This window comes from Rattus norvegicus, chromosome 19 (genome assembly GCF_021556685.1).
Source record: "Rattus norvegicus strain SHRSP/BbbUtx chromosome 19, alternate assembly SHRSP_T2T, whole genome shotgun sequence".
Taxonomy (NCBI): Eukaryota; Metazoa; Chordata; class Mammalia; order Rodentia; family Muridae; genus Rattus; species Rattus norvegicus.
Genome location: NC_141552.1, coordinates 25,902,605 through 25,924,343, shown reverse-complemented (window position 1 = coordinate 25,924,343; position 21,739 = coordinate 25,902,605). Strand labels below are relative to the sequence as shown.

The 21,739-nt window shown below is 39.7% G+C and overlaps 1 protein-coding gene across 6 annotated transcripts in view; it reads right to left on the bottom strand.

Moving 5' to 3' along the window:
• Positions 1-159: 159 nt before the first annotated feature.
• The window catches only part of Iqcml1 (IQ motif containing M like 1), a gene marked incomplete in the record, with an annotated part of 220,276 nt that continues 198,696 nt past the window's right edge, over positions 160-21,739 (bottom strand). For 4 of the 6 annotated variants that reach the window (NR_197271.1, NM_001432088.1, NM_001432090.1 and 1 more), the window contains 1 exon segment: positions 10,702-11,026. Coding sequence is in view for 5 of the 6 variants with exons in the window: in NM_001432088.1 (NP_001419017.1) it covers positions 10,923-11,026 (104 nt within the window). 6 annotated transcript variants of the gene reach the window in all.

Genomic DNA, 21,739 nt, shown 5'->3' with positions numbered 1-21,739 from the left:
TACTGATACTCAACACACATGAATTCACCTCGCCATTTTCATGTAGTTTTTGGTAAGAGGTCACCATTCCTGACCATGTCTCATTATCCAATATGCTGCTGAATGGGAGAGTTTGGGTGCAGTGAGGGGGTCACTCAACAAAACACAAAATCAAAGATCTCAGATAAACATATATGGTTTATTGAATTCAAAACATCCAGGAATTTCAGAACATAATTAAAAGACCAAAACTAAGGATAATAGATATAGAAGATAATGAAGATTTCTAGTTCCTAAGTCCAGTAAACTTCTTCAACAAAGTCATAGCAGAAGACTTCCCTAGGGTAAAGAAAGAAAAGACCATAAACATACAAGAATACAGAACACCAAATTAACTGGAACAGAAAAAAAAATCCCTCCATTTGCATAATAATTAAAACCAAATGCACAGATCAAAGAAAGTACAGTAAATGGGATAAAGGGAACTGATCTCATCCCACAGCTTCCTGCACCCAAATCCTGTGGGGAAGAGAGCCGAACACCCGAAATTGAGGACCCTCCTGAGACTGCAGTACAGACTGCCACTTCTGCCCACCTTTGCCAGCATCCATGGTCCAAGGGGAAACTGCATGTGTGCCTCTGGACACGGGACTATAGGAACAGTCACCTGAAGGTACCTGCGGTTCTGGTGTGGGCCCTTAACTGAACTGAACCGGTCAAACAGCTCCCTGCCCCCAAATACCTTGGGGGAGAGAGCTGGAACCTCAGAATTGCAGACACTCCTGAGAAATCAGAGGAGACTACCCTCTGTCCACATTCCCAACCCAAGAGGGAATCCCCTAGTGCCAGCTGGCCCCCTGAGTGGAGGGACCTAGGAGTACTCAAGGGCAGGAACCTTCTGATTCCTGCCTGCACCAAGAGCTGAGAGACGGTCCCCAGGAGCGCCTACACTCCTGAGAACAGAGCACCTTTTCCCAGAAATGGCTGAAAGAAAACAGGAAAACAGTTCTATAGGAGTGCTGACACAGAGGCCTATAGGAAGGTCAAGCCACTGTCAGAAACAGCAAGACCAGCTAACACCAGAGACAACCAATGGTTAGAGGCAAGCGCAGGAATATAAGCAACAGAAACCAAGACTGCTTGGCATCATCAGAGCCCAGTTCTCCCACCAGAGAAAATACCAGATTTCCAAACACACCAGAAAAGCAATAATTAGATTTAAAATCACATTTTATGACAATGATGGAGGACTTTAAGAAAGACATAAATAACTCCCTTAAATAAATGCAGGACAACACAAGTAAACAGGTAGAAGCCCTTAAAGAGGAAACACAAAAATCCCTGAAAGAATTACAGGAAAACACAACCAAACAGGTGAAGGAATTGAACAAAACCATCCAGGATTCAAAAATGGAAATAGAAACAATAAAGAAAGAACAAAGGGAGACAACCCTGGAGATAGAAAACCTAAGGAAGAGATCAGAAGTCATAGATGCAAGCATCACCAACAGAATATAAGAGATAGAAGAGAATCTCAGGGACAGAAGATAACATAGAAAACATTGACACAACTGTCAAGAAACTGTAAAATGCAAAAAGCTCCTAGCCCAAAACATACAGGAAATCCAGGACAAAATGAGAAGATCAAACCTAAGGATAAAAGGTATAGAAGAGAGTGAAGACTCCCAAATTAAAGTGCCAGTAAATATCTTTAACAAAATCATAGAAGAAAATTTCCCTAACCTAAAGAAAGAGATGCTCATAAACATACAAGAAGCCTACAGAACTCCAAATAGATTGGATCAGAAAAGAAATTCCTCCCGTCACATAATAGTCAAAACACCAAATGCACAAAACAAAGAAAGAATATTAAAGCAGTAAGGGAAAAAGGTTAAGTAACATATAAAGGCAGACCTATCAGAATTACACCAGACTTCTCACCAGAGACTATGAAAGCCAGAAGATCCTGGACAGATGTCATACAGACCCTAAAAGAACACAAATGCCAGCCTAGGCTACTGTATCCAGCAAAACTCTCAATTAACATTGGGAGAAAGCAAGATATTCCATGACAAAACCAAATTTACACAATATCTTTCTACAAATCCAGCAAATTATAGGATACAAATTATAGGATAATAAATGGCAAAGCCCAACACAAGGAGGCAAAGCTACACCCTAGAAAAAGCAAGAAACTAATCGTTTTGCAACAAAACCAAAAGAAGAGAAGCACACAAACATAATCCCACCTCCAAATATGAAAATAACAGGAAGCAACAATCACTATTCCTTAATATCTCTCAACATCAATGGACTTAATTCCCCAATAAAAAGACACAGATAACAGACTGGATACATAAAGAGGACCCAGCATTTTGCTGCATGCAGGAAACACACATCAGAGACAAAGACAGACACTACCTCAGAGTAAATGGCTGGAAAACAACTTTCCAAGCAAATGGCCCAAAGAAACAAGCTGGAGTTGCCATTCTAATATCGAATAAAATTGACTTTCAACCAAAAGTTATTAAAAAAGATAAGGAAGGACACTTCATATTCATCAAAGGAAAAATCCACCAAGATGAACTCTCAATCCTAAATATCTATGCTCCAAATGCAAGGGCACCTACATACATAAAAGAAACCTTACTAAAGCTCAAAACACACATTGCACCTCACACTATAATAGTAGGAGATTTCAACACCCCACTCTCATCAATGGACAGATCATGGAAACAGAAATTAAACAGAGACACAGAGAAACTAACAGAAGTTATGAACCGAATGGATTTAACAGATATCTATAGAACATGTCATCCTAAAACAAAAGGATTTACCTTCCTCTCAGTACCTCGTGATACCTTCTCCAAAATTGACCAAAATTTATAGGATAATTTGTATCCTATAAATTGGTCACAAAACAGGCCTCAACAGATACAGGAAGATAGAAATAATCCCATGCATCCTCTCACATCACCACGGACTAAGGCTGGTCTTCAACAACAACGACGACGACAGAAAGCCCACATATACATGGAAGTTGAACAACTCTCTACTCAATGACAACTTAGTCAAGGAAGAAATAAGGAAAGAAATTAAAGATTTCTTAGAATTTAATGAAAATGAAGGCACAACATACCCTTATAGAAGAAGGGGAGGAAATGGGGGAAGGGACTAATATATACGGGAAATTGGGAAAGGGAATAATATTTGAAATGTATATAAAGAAATATCCAATTAAACAAAGGAAAAAGCTTAAAATGGTAAAAATATATCATTTATTATTACATATACTACATGATACATATATTTATTATATAATATATATTGTTTCGAAATAAAGTTGTGAATTTATATCAGTAAATTTTGATCTACATACCTATACCTATGTGCTCAGGATTGTTTAAGAAATACAAAGGCATCTGTGGTGAAGAAAAGTTTAAAGCCCTGATCCAGATGACTCAAATTTCCTCATAGCCCTATGGGGTTAGATACTGGAAGCCTCCTGCAAAAGTTCACAAACCTGCACAGAGATGAAACGGTGTGGAGATCTTCACAGAGATTAGCTCTCTAATCTAATACTGTCAAGACGTTCTTCTTTCCCGTTTTTTCTTGATACTGATTCATCAGATGAGGGAGTCTTACAACACCCTTGGAAGCCTCCAGCACACTGAGACTAGGTAGGAAGGGTGCTGTTGCAATAAATAATAATAATAATGATAATAATAACAATAACAACAACAACAATAATAATAATAATAATCACCCCCTCATGCTAGAGCTGCACAGTTGGACCACATGGCACTGTCAGGTATTTCCACCTCGGCAGACTCTTTGACCCAGAGCTCTCAAAACCTCTCTACCTGACTCTCAGATTCTACTCTCTGGCCCTAGGAGCAGTCTCTCTGCCTCCATGGCTAGCCTCCATTCAGTGGCTGCCCATCTCGCGGCTCTCTGCTCATATTCCCTGCATCTGGCCCAGCGGATACAGTCACAATTCCCAGCAATCCAACCAAATCAAAACTCTTGAAGCTTGTAATTTATCAATTAGATTTATATCAGTAAATTCTCACTCCACAAAAATGACCACACAATAAACTGATAGCCAATTAATATTGATATAAACTGCGCACCTAGATGAGACAAATTGTCCTGTAATTACCCACCCCTTATAAGATTTTCATAGCTACCTGTGGCTATTTAAAGCCACACGGGGGTGGGTCATCTTTCTCCTCCTCCCTCTTCATTTCTTCTCTTCTCTATTTCTCCTGCCTTTCGAAAACTCTGCCCCCGCCTTTCCTTTTCACTGCCCAGTCACAGGCTTTACCTTTTCATGTGCCTGCCCTCACCTGCATCCACAGGGTGCAGTGAAGGAAATTATGGAAAATCTGAGATTTGGTGCTTTGATGACAGCGACACCCAATAACATACATTATTTACACTTTTACATTATAGTGATTCTCAGACACAATTTCATGTGATTTCATTGCGTAAGTTATGGAAAGTCATGGGCCCTTCCTGTAAGGTAAACATTAGGTTGCTGTTCAGCCTAGCTGCTTTCTATAAGACAAAGTAGAGGTTGCCTAGGCTACTCGCTCGACCCCATCTGTCAGGGGATGTAGCGTCTGAGGGATCTGACAGCAAGGTAAGGATCGGGAAAGTCTGTACAGGACAAGGGACTACAAACTGGGTCCTCTAAACAAGAAGTTCAGCAAGATGAAACTCTGAGGAGGGAAAAATTCTAGCACAGGGAAGTGGAGGCTTGAGATCATCCATCGTTCAATACAGAAACATAATCGTTACAGAGTCCCAGGCTATTAAGGACAACCTTGTTGAGTCTCTTAAATAAAAAGAAAGTAACGATGTAAGAGACAGGAGGAGAAAAATTATTTAAGTTGTGTCACCAAAGACTTAACTGGTATTTTGAGAAAAACGCCGAGTACAGCTCATTATTTAACAAAGGTTTGGAAGGTCTCATTTTTCAAAGCATTATATAGATAGGGGCGCATCTGCAATCCGGAGAAATAGGTGGTTATTCCAGCTTTTAATTTCAAATATTATTTTGTATATTATTCATACTGCTTACATGCATGCAAATTAAAGAATCATTGTTTTCTAGCGCGGTAACCCATGCTTGTAATCCCAGCACGCGGAGGACTAATGGGAGAGAACATTCATGACTCGGAAAGCAGTTTGTACCACGGAGAAGTTCCAGGCCATGCTAGGCTCCAAGAACCTGTATTTCAAGAACAATGGTAGAGCATGGAGACATCTCAATGGATGAAGTGCCGATTATACGAGCATGAGGAGCCGAGTTCAGATCCCCAACATCCATATAAGGAGGCAAGAGGAGAAGTGAAGGTCTGTGACCCCAGTACTGGAAGCGGAGATGAACGGCAAGCTCCGGGTCAATCTCCGGGTCAAGCTTCGGGTCAAGCTCCGGGTCAAGCTCCGGGTCAAGCTCCGGGTCAAGCTCCGGGTCAAGGCAGTGCCTTCTGGTTACTCAGACTAGCTAAGAAGGCGGCTCAAGGCACACAGAGAGTCAATGAAAGCATATGGTAGAGAACTGCAAAGGAAGACAGGTGACACTGGCCTTTCAGCTCATGGACACACACACGGGCAAGTTTACCAGCACACACGGGTGGGTGCACACGCATGCCGTGTTTTTATGGGAAATCAGATTTTCAGTAAGAGAAAAAAATGGAAGTTTGTCAGTGGTTCATTGCTAAATCTTAAAGTCTCCAAATGCAGGACCAAGAGCTCACATGGGGTCTCGAGCCCCTTCAAGCTCTTTCAGTTTTTTCTAAGATTCCTTCAACGGGGGTCCCGTTCTCAGTTCAGTGGTTTGTTGCTGGCATTCGCCTCTGTATTGGCTGTATTCTGGCTGTGTCTCTTAGGAGCGATCTACATCCGGTTCCTGTCAGCCTGCACTTCTTTGCTTCATCCATCTTGTCTAATTGGGTGGCTGTATATGTATGGGCCACATGTGGGCCAGGCTCTGAATGGGTGTTCCTTCTGTGTCTGTTTTAATCTTTGCCTCTCTCTTCCCTGCCAAGGGTATTCTTGTTCCCCTTTTAAAGAAGGAGTGAAGCATTCGCATTTTGGTCATCCTTCTTGAGTTTCATGTGTTCTAGGCATCTAGGGCAATTCCAGCATTTGGAATTTGTAATAGTCACTTATCAATGAGTGCATACCATGTGTGTTTTTCTGTGATTGGGTTACCTCACTCAGGATGATATTTTCCAGTTCCCTCCATTTGCCTATGAATTTCATAAAGCCATTGTTTTTGATAGCTGAGTAATATTCCATTGTGTAGATGTACCACATTTTCTGTATCCATTCCTCTGTTGAAGGGCATCCTCATAGGTAGCAATGAACAGCCTAGTAAGAGTACCCCTGGAAGGGGAAGCCCTTGGTCCTGCTAAGACTGAACCCCCAGTGAAGGTGATTGTTGGGGGGAAGGCGGTAATGGGGGGAGGGTGGGGAAGGGAACGCCCATATAGATGTGAGAAGAAAAAGAAAAAGAAACAGAAAACCTTTTGTAAAATAGAACACTAAGTCTCTGTGCTGTGAAATATCAGAAAGACTTCCCTAAGCAGCATCATGTATTACCTTAAATATGTATATATATATATACATATATATTATATATATTATATATTATATATATGTAAATATACATACAGCAGAATAAATACATATGCTACTCAATAGTTGATATTTTCTTTTTTGTTTATTTTTGTTTGTTTTCTGAGACATGGTGTTACTTTATAGCAAAAGATGTCCCTGACCTAGATTTCACAGCAATCCTACCTCAGCTTGGTGTTAAGGCACGAGTTGCCACATCTAACAATAATGTACTTTTATTCAGAGATTCAAAGTATTTTTGATGTAATACTGGACCTCTGGATCCATAGCTAAAATGTCTGCTCTTAGATACCTGGTTAAGCTACTCAGTGGGTGGCCAGTTTAAGAGACTTTAGAAGTGAAGATCACACATTTAAATTTCACCCATTAAAAATTGTCTAAAACACACGTTAGTACATTTATTAGTATTAATGAGAAACATGTTTCTAAGTACAAATTGGGCATTTATTGTTTTCTAAGAACTAGATATGGAAGAATCAAAAAACAGATCAAATCAGTGTTTTTCTTCTCTCCAGTAGCATTCTTGTAAAGTAAAAGCATTTGACAAAACGTCTGGGAAACCCACACGTGGCACTAAGCCAGGGAGGATGTTCTCACCGTCTCACAACGATTTTGTAAGACACCAAGCTTCTTAAATCCACACGCAAAGTCTTCCTGAGAGTCCGATTATGAAATGCAGTCAGTGTTGGTGAAATTAGAACAGAGCTCAAGAATGCGATGTGGTCACTTTTGGAACCAGTAAATATTAATTTTTGTATGTAATAAGATACCTTAAAATTGAGAGTTATTTTTAGTCATAAAATGTAGAATAGTTACACTGCTTTATGGGTTTAGATAATGCTAAGCAATTGATATTATATTACCATGTTACATGTTAAACTTATAAGTAATGAACACTTTTCTTCCAAATGAAATTTTTGGAAATAATTTTTAAATTGTATAATTTTGACACATGTCCAATGGATTAGTGAGTAGTGGATATAAGTATCTTTCATAAGACAGTCAGACTATGAGTCAAAGTATTTTTTCGAAATGAACAACTTTGTTCTAGTTTTACTGATATTCTTATGATGTTTGTATATATATAATCAAGTCCAATGAGAGATGTGTTATTCTTGGGAACCTTGCCAAGCTGAATTACATTGCTGTCACCTAATGTTTTGGAAAAATACCAAAAGTCAAAACTCTGTAACATTCTCCAATGTTATTTTTGTATAACCATACAGTGGTCTGAAGAGCTAATAAAATTTGCTTAGATATGTGTGCCTTCTGCATGAAAATGTTCCTAGTAAATACTCTTATTTTTGAGATTTCCATAACTTCTATAGATTTTTAATAAAGCTGTAAGCTTCATGTGTTACTTACAGGCTACAATCAGTAAATATCTGTTATTTTAATTAATTTAGATCATGCATTGTAGAACATTTAATATTGCAACCGTTTAAGGTATCAGCTGAGCTAAACCCAATGTTTTGTATGGAGATAAATTGAGGCCCAGGGAGACAATTTTATTGGCTCCAAACATTCAGCCAGTTAATAATGATACAGCTAAGATATGAAACCAGTGAATATGAAATGTTTACTCACTTACCTTCTTTCCCCCACCACACACAGTCTCATTTCATGTTTTATTGTGAGTTACACAGTGTTTTAAAAATTGTTTTGTGTTGATATCTTGTTTGAATAAAAATGTAACCTCCTTCTGAACTGTCCCTTATAGGGTGTCATAATGCTCACTGTTCAGAACATGTAACTGAGATACTCCCATTCAGTCACATCGCCCTTCATCTGTTGCTTTAGTAGCTGCCTCAGTTTCTCCCCTCCCCTCTAGATCCACCCCCTTTCTGTCTCTCATTAGAAAAGAACAGGCTTCTAGGAGATAACAACCGAACATGACAAAATGAAATATAATAAAATAAAGCAAAACCATCACACTGGAGCTGGACAAGGCAACGTAACAGAAGGCCAAGATCCCCAAGAGAAGGCACATGAACCAGAGACCCACCCAGTCGCACGCTCAGGAGTGTGTGACTCAAAATTGCTAAGATGAACGCTATAATATTGATTCAAAAGGCGTTGTCCTCACGTTGAAATAACTTTCTTTTCTGGTCCAATCCATTTTGGTATTCTGTAAACTTCTTACCTTTGAAGGCATCATCTTCTTTAGCTTAGGACAATTTTTTTTTCTGTAATTTTGCTGCAAGTATTTTCTGTGCCTGTGAGCTAGGGTTAGTCTCCTTTCTCCATTCCTACTACTCTTAGGTTTGGCTTTCTCATACTGTTCCGGATCTCCTGGATGTTTCGTGACAGGAGCTTTATTTTTGCCTCTGACCGTTCTACCCATTGTATCTTCAATGCTTGAGATTCTCCCTTCCATCTCTTGTATTCTTTTGGTGAAGCTTGCCTCTGTAGTTCTTGCTCAAATCCCTAAATTTTTTATTCTGAGAATTCTTTTAGTTAGTATTGTCTTTATTGATTCTATTTCCGTTTTGGGTCCTGGAGATTTTTATTTGTTTCCTTCCACTGTTTTTTGTGAATCAAAGTACGTGAAGAGAGAGCTTCAGTTCTTACTAAGACATACCCTTCACAGTCCAGTGATTGCCAACTGTGGCAAGCCATTGACAATTCATTTGCATATAACTGACGACTTCCATCAGGGAGTTGGCTCCAAAACACGATGGACACTTAGAGCACATCCAATATTTCTTCTTCTTTGATGAGCGCCAAGTGCCAATTTGTACATACAATCTGACAGTTGAAAAGTGAAGGCTTCTCTCCCTGACCTTACACTGTCTTCCACAGTTTGAAGTGACATGTTATCATTGGACTTAATGTAGGCCTACACTTCTGAAAGACATTCAGCAACCCCACTGTAGTTTGTTGTAAAAGAAGGAGACAGAGATAACAGTGATGACTTTTTAAAAGTACTTCATTACTCAATGTTATATTCATAACTAAATTTCATTGTATTTTTATAAAGTACCTTTGACATGATTTTATATTAATTACCTCCTGAGATATGATTGTCGTCCATTTATTGAAAAGATAATATCACACTGGGAGAGCTTCTTTTTCAGGTCCATAAGAAACTTTTAACTATAACTGCATATTGTCCTCCCAATATTTAGGAGTAACAGTGGTGCATTTTTACATTTTTCTTGTATGTTTGATTGTGCATTCCTGTTTTTAGCACATGAATAACAAAAAAAACCCTTTCTCACTAAAGTGATTTTCATTGCAACTGTTAGTAAGAAGACTACGTTTAATTTCATTTCCTACATAAGCTATATTTTAGTCAGGCATCAGTGTTTTCATCCTTGTTGGATGTAAGATCTAAACTTTTCTGGTTAGACTGCCTCATGGCTTCTATATCATCTTGGCTCTAGTTTTAGTGAGGCATAGACTTGCGTAGTTCCTCTCCAGACTTCCATGTGCATTCCCATGGTAAACTACCTTATGTAAGTGGCCTGAGGGAACAAGGGGGGATATTAAAGTAATAATAGATCAATGTTAAGCACTTTGAGAACCCAGGATGCCTGCCAGAGGTTATCCCTCGGATATGTGTCTGTGTTGCATATTAGACTCCGCTCCCCTACGGCCGCACCCACCTTCCTGACCTTACACTCCCGTTCATGAAGTTGAGTGTGACTCTAAGAATAGACATATGAATAAAACTAAATTCAGATTCTTAAAGAACTGATGGCGTAGCCACTGCACTTCAAATTCTTGTAGCACAAAGGCCAAATGACTCGTGTGTAGAGCATGTTGGAGGTCTGTTCTTCCCTTTGGAATGAGCAATGTGGTCAAGGAGAGAAACAAACAAACAAACAAACAAAAAAGTGGTCTGTGATCTAGACACGTTTTCAGAAACAATTCAAAAGACTTAAGTGATGAGACACATTCTGACAGACTATTTGAAATGTGTTGTTTCAGCAAAATACCACACCGATACAATTTTGAAAGAGTAAAAATGGAAGCTAAGAATTCTCAAGTTTGTAACCTTCGTTAGCAGCGGAGCAAAATAGATTTCAGTCCAATGAGAATTAATAAGTGACACTGCACAGCTTCACGTCATCATGATTAGCAGATGTTTAATGAGGACGATAAAGACCGCTCATCCAAACTTACTTAGAAATGAGGAACTAACTTGTCAACAGCCCCTTTCGCATATGCAAAGATTCCTCCTTTTATCCTGTTGATAGCAAGTCATTCTGCGTTCATTACTAATATGCTTTTCTGAGGAGGTAAGTTCAACTATTTAATGAAGCACTGTGTTGAAAATTTTATTCCAGTTCTCATGATTTATAAAATTGTCTCATTTTTCTTTCTCTTATGGATCTAGCCACCAACTTCCCAACAGTCCGGATGTTAGCTCTCTTGAGTATTGGATGTCCAGTCACTATAATACAAAATATAGGATTACATTAAGGATGTCCAATCAATTCATACAATGGAAATACATTATGTTTTTGAAATATTAATATATCATATGAAATTAATTTTGGTTGTGCTACAACATGCCAAAAGAATGAATTGGGCACATTTCTCTCATTTCTATTGTATCACCTTATAGATCTTGTCAACTGATTCTCCAACTGTTATTGGACTGAAGAGTTGAGAGAAGGTGCTGGAGAGATGAGTCAATGGTTAAGAGCATTGCTGCTCTTCCAGAGGATCTCAATTCATTTCCCAGCACTGATGTCAGGTGACTCCCTATGAGTGGTAACTCCAGCTCCCAGGAAACCACTACCTTCCTTTGGTCTCTCTAGGGACTCTCACACATGTGGCCTATACTCACACATACAGACATGAAGATAAATAAAATTGAACCCTTTAGTAAGGGTTGAGAGAAATTATATCAGGAAATAAATTTCATTGACATATAGAATACTTGAAATAAATGAGATACACTTTGTTCAATCACAAGAACAAACATATTAAAACTGATAGCATAATATTCATGCAGATACTTAATGTAAGTCACTAATGTATAGCGTGCCTGTATTTGGCTCATATTTATCTGTGCAGTTATTCTGAAAGCTATGAGTCATATATTTACTAAAGCCACCATTATACATAGCAACAATTCAGAGATAGGCTTACATAGCCCAACTGCTCAAGCACTACAGTTGTTAAACAAAAACACAAGCAACTGCCAGAAAACTTGTCATATTGTTGCTGACATTAGCCAAAGGCCCAGCCTTACACAAGCAAAACTAAATTAAGTGGTGAGAGCAAAGTATCTGAACAGGTACAGCTGGAAGAATACTCAAGTAGACCATGGGTAAGGACAGACGGTCAGTGCCACTGACCATTGGAGTGGTCTATCTCTAGTTCTACATGAAGGTACTTGGTAGTACCTTCTGGATGGTTTCTCTGTGTTTTGGATAGGTTTTCTAGTCCCTTATTCAGCTTCTCTTCCCATGCATAGGGAGATCTTGTGTACTGCATTATGGGAGGAAGGCTTCGGTGGGAAAATGAAAAGAGGCAAAAGGCCATTCCCCTATATGATGTTGGAACAGACAAACACATCAATGATCCAACAGAGTGACAGCGGTATAAAGACAGGAAAGGGGCTTCTTCCGTCACTGTGTTGGCTTTATTCCACGTGACTCACCAGAACATGACGTTAGTGGGTGAGAATGGCAGTGGGGGCACTAACAAATCTTCACCAGGCTCCTTAAGCTTCAGCAGGGCATCACGAGACGGGGGTTGGATGGGTGAGTACCAAGTACCGAGAACTTGGAGTTCTGTGCTGCAGTCTAGAGTGATGCACTCGTGAGCAAGTGTGAACTAAGATATTTAAGAGAATCTGTAACCATCACTGAAGTTATGGGGATGGCTTCTGACAGACCACACACACACTCCTGCATACGGACATTCACTTGCAGATATGTGTGCACTCATGGTTGTGTGGGATTGTGAAATATTAAAACTTCGTCTCTCACTTACCATCACCTCTAGTTTCAGATGCTGCTACTTAGAGGGCAAGAGTGACTTCCTAAGAATAACTGAATAGAAAGCACCTCATTTCTGGTTACCAAGTTTTAAAAAAACAAATCAGTAGCAGTTAATAAATACATTCATCTTGAGGTTTTAAATTTGCAAAACTGAAAAACATATAGACGCTTAATAAACCGTAACTCATCCTTTGAAAAAGGATGTGAATCCTTTTCCTTCATCCATCTGTGAATCCATACATACACTTCCTTCAGGCAGAAAAATCCAAGAACAAAGACACGCACATTTCAAGAGGTTATAAAAGACAAAGAAAAGACTTATAAAAGCAAGCTTCCCACTTGGAAGGGTATAGCTTCCTGCAGCATGAGTGGCATTTAGGGATCTAGGAAGTGGGAGTCTGGAGGACTTGGCACGTGGGCCATATGGTAAGAAGACCCTGTGATGAGGTGAGAACTCTGTCCAACTGCATGAAAGTGAGAACTGAAGAGCAGAGTAATGGAGAAAAAAGAGAACCATGTTAGGCTGTGAGCATAGCCCAAGGCTCCCTTCCCTGGCTCCTTGGCCTGGGGAAAGAAAAGGGAAGACCACAAAGATATGAAGTGTGTCCATATCACTAGGATGGTCGAAGACTAGGGAAGTTTGGTTGCAGACTTCTTAGAAAAGCCAGGCTGAGGGCTGAATACAGCCAGGCTTCTGCAGTCTTACATAAAAAACTGATCCCCACAGGGTAAGAGGAAGTCTAATAAGGCTGTGAAATCTCTGAAGGGAGCCTAGGCATTCTGAGAGGACTAGCTGACCAGACCTGACCCCAGTTTGCAAAAAGTAAAAACAGAGTTGGAAGTGCTCAACTCCAGGGGCCTTGGCAAATATCACAGTGATGTCACTGAAAGGCTGCAGGGTCCAGGTAACACAGGTTACAGGATAGAGTAGGTTAGCACCAGGAATGTTAGAATGCAGAATCACTCAATAGATGAGAGGAAATGAGGGAGCAGGCCTCTTACGAAGGACTGTCAGCAAAGAGGCCCTAACAATCATGTGTTAGTAACAGGGGCAACATACAAGCACAAAAGCTGACGAGATGGTGAGATAAAGAGAAAAAAAACAATTACCAACAAGAAAACGTACTCTACACTCATGACCTCTTCATACTTAAGACATGAAAATTAAACTCAGAGTGAAAGCAAATTCAAGGATATGGACGGGAAGACACTGCAGAGGAGTTTGAAGGAAAACTGGAGGCAGAGATAAAATGTGGATGGATTACAGATACATTGACAGAGGGGGAAGACAGGAGAATGGGAGAGGAGAGAAAGAGGAAAGGGGGAACCAACTGACTGACTTTATTTTGGCAATAAGCAGATCTGGGCCCAGATCTTAGCTTTGAAATATCATTCACAATAAAACAGCCTATGGTTCTTAGAGAAATGGACCATTCAAAGGTAACACCACATGAGCCTGCAGAGAGGGGTGTTGCCAGAAAGTAAGGAAATGGTCAAACTCCAGAAATAAAGCATTGTGAGAAAATACAGGAGCCTTGCTTTAAAAGAACATACCTAAGTCAATACAATTAATGTATAATGATATTAATTTAAAAATTGATAGAATGGGACCATTGCACAATATTTCTTAAAAACGTGTGATGTCATCCATCTCTGGAAGGAAAATAGTATCACTAACCCATCTGTTCCCCAAATTGAAATGAAAAGTGTAGTTCATTTATATTTATTTTTAAAAATGTATTTATGTGCTGGAATGTATGTCTAACAGGATGCACATGTGAAGGTCAGAGGGTGGCTCGCAGAATAGTTCCCTGTGTCTATCATGTGGGTCCCAAGAAGTCACTTCCCTCTGCCCACTGTATGGGTCCTAAGAACTAAACTCCGTGTTTCAGGATTGACAAGTTCCTTTGGCAACAGAGCCATCTTGCAGGGCCTGCTTTGTGATTCCGAAACATTAACTGCAGAAAGAGCATCGTCCATCTTTAGAGGAGTGAGGTCTGGTTAAGCGCTTTGTCACCCGAGTGATCCACATTAATGACATCATCTATAAGTCACACTGACAGCAGGTTCTAATGCTTTAACTGGGTTACGTCGTCCCTGTGTCTATTTTTTCCAACCTCATTTAGTTTACTGTCTTCTGTAATAACATAGAGAAGTTTATTTCCTGAAAGAAATATGTAATATCAAAAGAAGTAATATCAAAGAAATCAAATAGATGTCTGAAGATACATTTAAAAAAATGGCTTGAAGCTGACTGAAATAGGTGCAGATACCCCCAGCCAAACATTGGACAGAGGTCGGGGACGCTTACAGAAAAGTTGGGGGAAGGATTGACGGCCACGAAGGGGCTAGGAACTCCACAGGAAGACCAAAAGAGCCAACCAACCTGGACCTCTGGGAGCTCTACAGGACTGAGCCACCAATCAAAGAGCGTACAGGAGCTGAACCTAGGCCCCCTGCCCACATGTAGCAGATGTTCCCACTAATTGCTTTTTATTTAGACTGGTTAAATCATATCAATTGCTTTCCATAGTAATTGGTAATATGTGCTGATTAAATGTGTTAACATAGCAGACCATGCAGCACAAATATGGTATTCTTATATTCCTATAGCAGTATGCCACTGCCTTAGCATATCCTTTACTAGAAACCTGATTCTAAACTTTTCTCCATTCAATGCTTTTTACTATGAAGGCAAATAATTTCTAACCAATTTCAGGTTGGTAAAATCTTTCTTGGACTCTTCAGGCCTAATTATAAGCAATAACCTCTCTGAGAGCTCCCGGGCAAGATTTATGCAAGCAACCTGTCATTCCCATGAACTGGGTCTTGCTCTCTGTCATGGCTGAGAAGAGAAGCTCTGAGCAAGGACTCTGAGAGGTGAGGATACCGGAGTGGCTTCAAAGCTCGCAATTTCAAATTTTTCAGGATGTCTTCTTTTGAAGCTTAAAGAGGATGAAAAAGGAAAATACAAGGCAAAAACAGCGAAGACTTCAGGATCATTCTAAAGGATCGATTTCTCTGCTCTCAGGCCATGCGATGTTCCTTATCTAATCACCCGTTGATGATCACTGAAATTGATTCTTACGTGCAAACGAGTTTACCATAATCTACTCTGATTAGTTTTCAAGATACAGACCAACCTAAATCCAAGGTGTACAAACTTCCCTTTTATTAATCCCTCTTGGATACGTTATTTAGGTATATCTGTGGGTATAAAAGCTTCCAGCTCAATCTCCCAATTGTCATTGTCACATTTTTCCATTTTACAAGAATATTGAATAAGAGACTCGACCTGGCAGAATAGCTCACATTTCTTTCTTCCAGACTTTGAAGTTAATCATTGAAAGTTTCCAAGTAAACACTTGTGCCAGAATGTTACACAACCTCTTTAAAACACGACCTTCATTGAAAGACAACTTGAAAAGGTACATTCGTAGGATAAACACACTCACAGTTGTAAATTCTTCCTATGTATTATTCTGTTAACACACACTAGCTAATGAGCAGCCAGTTCCTATCACCAAAATGTTCTGCAGTCTTGACTCTTATCCCACACCCGAGAAAGTCACTGAAAGTAACATTAACTCTGCGGACAGCCCTCTGATGTGCAAAACATAAAAACCAAGACTGATCAAGAAGACCCAGGCTGGCTCTCAGTGAGCTTGGTCTGGACAGGAGAATTTGCACATCGTTACCAGCGAGTTCTTCCCTTAGCAGCTCTCTTCCAGAGGCAGAAGCATGGCTTAGGTGCTTCTCCATCCTGAGCGCCTTCCTACCTCTCAATCTTTATTGTTTGACTTCAGACAGACAAACGTTCGAGAGCAGAGGGAAAATCAGTCATTTGTCTTCCTTTCTCAAAGATGCACAGAACGGAATGGACCAACCACGGCAACAATCTGTTGGCATGTGACTCCACCTTGAAATGCGATGCCCATGTTTTCAGCTCAGCTCTGAGTCTGATATTGACGGCTAGATTTTGGTATTTCTAAGAGTGACCATCCTTGAATTTTAGCAGCATATTCCACTCCCATGTACCGTCCCCCCGCACCCCTGTATAAGTCTGACGAATTACTCAAGCCTTCAGAACAGTATTGCAATTAGTCTGAGCCTGCAAACAGTTAAGGGCGGTGTCAACACAAGTGTCAACTACAAGCTCTACTGTAGACATATTCTTAGAAGTCCATATTTATTTGACTTGGACATTATCTGAACAAAAGAATCTTACCTTTCAGTGTGGGTTCAAAGATGGTTATTTGGTTATTTAAATAGTATTCGTTTAGATCTATTCAGTTTAGTGCATTTATTATAATTCGGTACTGTACATGTTTGCTTCTTTTTCTGGCATAGCTTGTCTTGGGCAGAGCATTTTGAAACAAAACTGCCAATTATTTCAAAATTTAGGACACTGCGACTGAGCATTATGACATGTTCCAGAGCCACCAACCTCAGTGGTGTTGATGGTCCTCAGAGTGGGTGGTTAGTTTTGATTCCTGACAGCCTGAAATCACCTGGGAAGGGTGTCTCAGTGCGGATCGTCTACATTAGCTTGGCCCATAAGCAGACCTATAAGGATTTTCTCAATATGGCCGTCTAGCTGAGGTGGGAAGATCTACCCTGGATGCATATCGCACCATTTCAGGTCTGGACAGAATGAAGGAGGACAGAAAACTGAGTGACACCTGGTCATACACTCATTCTCCCAGCTTCCCTTCCTTTCGACAGTGTGGATGCGACATGACCGCCTTGTCCCAAGTTCCTGCAGCTCTAACCTGGCACTATGAGCTAGAAAAAGAAAATGCTTCTATCCGCTAAGCTGCTTTTGTCTTGGTATATTGTGCCCCATCAGAAACAAAACTAAGATACCATTCTCTTACCAGGAAAGAAAAGGAGAAATGTGCTTTTGTCTCAAGAATAGGGAATTTTCAACCCTGAATTGTCAAGTTAAATAAAAGGATATTCGTGGCCATAATTCTCACAATGTACCCAAATATACACTAGAGATCCATCTGATGTCTTTTGGCATAGTATAAGCTAATGATGAACAATACTAATTTTTACTCAGTTCTAAGTTAATGATAAACTTATACATATATGTGCTAAAAGTCATTTTAAAGTAATCTTAATGCTCCTTTCTCTTACATTTCTTTGATACTCTCTTTGAAACATTCTCCACTGATTTCTTACTCCACAGTGCTTCACAATGTAAAGTCCATGAAAACTATTTTCCTCCAGTTCATCCACCTATGCCTTCTCTCCTCCAAACACCAAGGATATATATATATATATGCTTCACTGCTGGATTTTTTCCTATTCTTCAAAGCTATTGAAAATATATACACCCTGAACCTCCTTTACCTGACACTTCTTAGACCTAAGTTTCTGGAAAGACATTTTTCTTCTTCTTTCATGATTAACTTTTAGGCACACATCAGTTTCCTCCCACCTCCTTGAATTCTAGAGAGAAAAAAAATAGCAACTTTCTAACTACTCATGCTTGGCAATTTCATTGTATACAAAATGAAACTCAGATTTAGAAGGACAACTTCACGACAGGAGCTACAATGGACAATCAAATTATTGGATATTAGTTATATCTTCAGATAAATGTTTTGACTATTTCAAAATTTGGTAATGTTTCGTTAACTGTCTGTTGAATTCACATTGTATCTTATAACCTAAAATGTTACTTGTATGTCAAATGTCCCTTCAATATTGTTATGTATTCCAGTCATGATCAGAAATCAACTGACAATGACTTGGTTATATAAATTGTGTCATTGCTTCCTGGTAGAAGTTGTAGCTTTTAGAGATAGCAGTGCTGTTGGATATAAGTTTTGCTTCTGAGAATATTTCAGTTTTCTGTGGCTCCAAAAAGTCACGGTGAAATTTGTGAAATTAGGAAGTAGACCATCAAGAATTGATTAGATAACCAAGGCATCATTTCATGAACACGTCAATATCAGGGTAGTGAAATGGATTCCCTCTTCCCCTCCCCTCTTCTTTTCCTCTCCTCTCCACTCTCCCTCTCTTCCCCTCCCTCTCTTGCCTCTTCCTCTCTCCTCCCCTCCCCCTCCTTTTCACCACTCTGTTTCTAGGTAATCTCTTTTTAGCAAGATTTTTCTTAGTCGTAGCCACTAAGGTAGTCTCAGACCCATTCATTTACAAGTATCGACACCTTCATAATGAAGAAAAAATATCCGTGCCTGTAAACCTTGTTGTTAGTGCTCAGCTGTACAGTGAAGTAAATACCAGACATATTTATACAGGATGGTTTGGGGAAGAATATCAGAAGGGTAAACAACATTTGGGAAAACCACCAGCCATTTGTTTCTTTGTACCTGACCAAAAATTCGTTCGGCTGGTATTTTTGCTACAACGTGGCGCCTACAGTCATCTGATGTTTCTGCTTCCTTCATCTTCCCTGCAGAAGGAGGAGGAAGCAGAGAGATCAAAACTCTATGCAAGTCCCCACCACAGCTAGACAAAAGAAGTCTAATGCAGAAGGTGCATGCAGGAGAAGGCTTGTTCCTATGCAAGTATTTGGAAGTGATGGTTACAGTTTTGTAAAATTAAAAATTAAAGCTAAGTGAGCTTTGAATGATAATTTTATGTATTTCTGTGGGAAGAAGAGCAGGTACTTTTGCCCCCTAGTTTCTTTCCAGATCTTTTTACAAATATGAATATATTTTCGCTACGATATCCTTGTTATTATTTCATTTTCCACGTATTTTAATTTAACTATTCATTCCTCTTTCATGTTCATGCTTCATGTTAACATTCATCAAACTCAGATTAAAAGTAGAGCATTTTCTCAAAATAAGATCAGAATTCAATGCTATAAGATTATTTTTGATGTCATCAATAATTGACTTTTAAAAAAGGAAGTTATCCTGTTTTCCCGGACATGGCCAGCATAGAAATACCTGACCATTTGGGGTTTCCAATGGCGTATTATGAAGTTTTTAAACCTGATAAAAGCATGAATGAGATCCTAGAGTGTACAGTTAGAACTTTAATTGATCGTTATTTTGCATCTCTCCATCTGTCTATTCAGAAATATCGGAAGCCCTTTATGAAGAGGAGCCAGCTACACCGATTAGAAAGAGCAGCACCCCACTATGTTCATCGCAGCCTTATTTATAATAGCCAGAAACTGGAAAGAACCCAGATGCCCTTCAACAGAGGAATGGATACAGAAAATGTGGTACATCTACACAATGGAATATTACTCAGCTATCAAAAACAACGAGTTTATGAAATTCGTAGGCAAATGGTTGTAACTGGAAAACATCATCCTGAGTGAGCTAACCCAATCACAGAAAGACATACATGGTATGCACTCATTGATAAGTGGCTATTAGCCCAAATGCTTGAATTATCCTAGATCCCTAGAACAAACGAAACTCAAGACGGATGATCAAAATGTGAATGCTTCACTCCTTCTTTAAATGAGGAAAAAGAATACCCTTGGCAGGGAAGGGAGAGGCAAAGATTAAAACAGAGACAGAAGGAACACCCATTCAGAGCCTGCCCCACATGTGGCCCATACATATACAGCCACCCAATTAGACAAGATGGATGAAGCAAAGAAGTGCAGACCGACAGGAGCCGGATGTAGATCGCTCCTGAGAGACACAGCCAGAATACAGCAAATACAGAGGCGAATGCCAGCAGCAAACCACTGAACTGAGAATAGGTCCCCCGTTGAAGGAATCAGAGAAAGAACTGGAAGAGCTTGAAGGTGCTCGAGACCCCAAAAGTACAACAATGTCAAGCAACCAGAGCTTCCAGGGACTAAGCCACTACCTAAAGACTATACATGGACTGACCCTGGACTCTGTCCCCATAGGTAGCAATGAATATCCTAGTAAGAGCACCAGTGGAAGGGGAAGCCCTGGGTCCTGCTAAGACTGAACCCCCAGTGAACTAGACTATGCGGGGAGGGTGGCAATGGGGGGAGGTTTGGGAGGGGAACACCCACAAGGAAGGGGAGGGGGGAGGGTGATGTTTGTCCGGAAACCGGGAAAGGGAATAACACTTGAAATGTATATAAGAAATACTCAAGTTAATAAAAAAAAAATCTAAAAAAAAAAAAAAAAAAGAAAGAGCAGCACCTAAGAAAGTGTGTCCACCCCACCCCTATAACATTGACGTAAGTTTAGAATGTCCTCACACTCTGAAAAAGATTGCAACAATGGAAAAATGTTTCAAGTGAATCCTGGGATGATAATTTATATTTTATTATTTTCTTCAGGCTTTTCTCATGTTTTCAATAAAATGGGGTTTGCTGAGTAGCGGAGGACAAAGGGTTTTCACCAAGCATCAGAGTGATATATTAAACCCCTACAGGCCATCGCTGTGCCCTCAGTTTTTAAATAATGGGATTTTATAGAAAGACCGAATAAAGGACTCTAAAGTGACAAACTACAGAGAGATACAAGATGCAAGTGCCAAAAAAGAAAAACCAGATAGTATTCAATTATCTTCTTCTACGGCATTCTCATCGCCTCTCTCCTAATATCCGCTTTCCCCACAAACAATAGCCTGCTGCAGTGCAGCCAGGGCTGCCCAGCGGAAGTGACAATGCACAGTGAGTGACAGGTGGCAGGCACCGCCCAATGTTTCCAATGTGCTTTACTCAAGGCCCCCACTGGCCCCTCAGTGAGTCTGACCTCAACGTGGAGCCACATTCATATTTGTGTAGCAAGGGGGACATAAAATGCATTTTCTGCAATAGAATGCAAATGAAAATATCCTGTGAGTTCTCCCCAGTTAGTTTTATATAACGTAATCTGATATGTACAGAAACAAACAACAGATAGGTATGCTTCTTTAAAGGCTCTAAACTTTATATCTATCCAAGGTCGTCATTTAGAATCCCAAAATGTATTTATTAAACAAAGAAAAAATAGAAAGGTTTAAGAAAAATTAAAAAAAGGGGAATCTCTGCAATTTAATATTAAAATGCCAGTGTTTGCACAAGTCTCTGCCTTTTAAAAACACAAATCAGTCACATGAAGCTTCTGGGTCTAATTAAAGTATGATAATATTTTATAATCACTTCTTTCCTCAGAAGACATTAGATTTTACATCATAGCAAAAACAGATCATTGCTTTAATTATTTTAGTAAAATTTCCTTTTAACATAC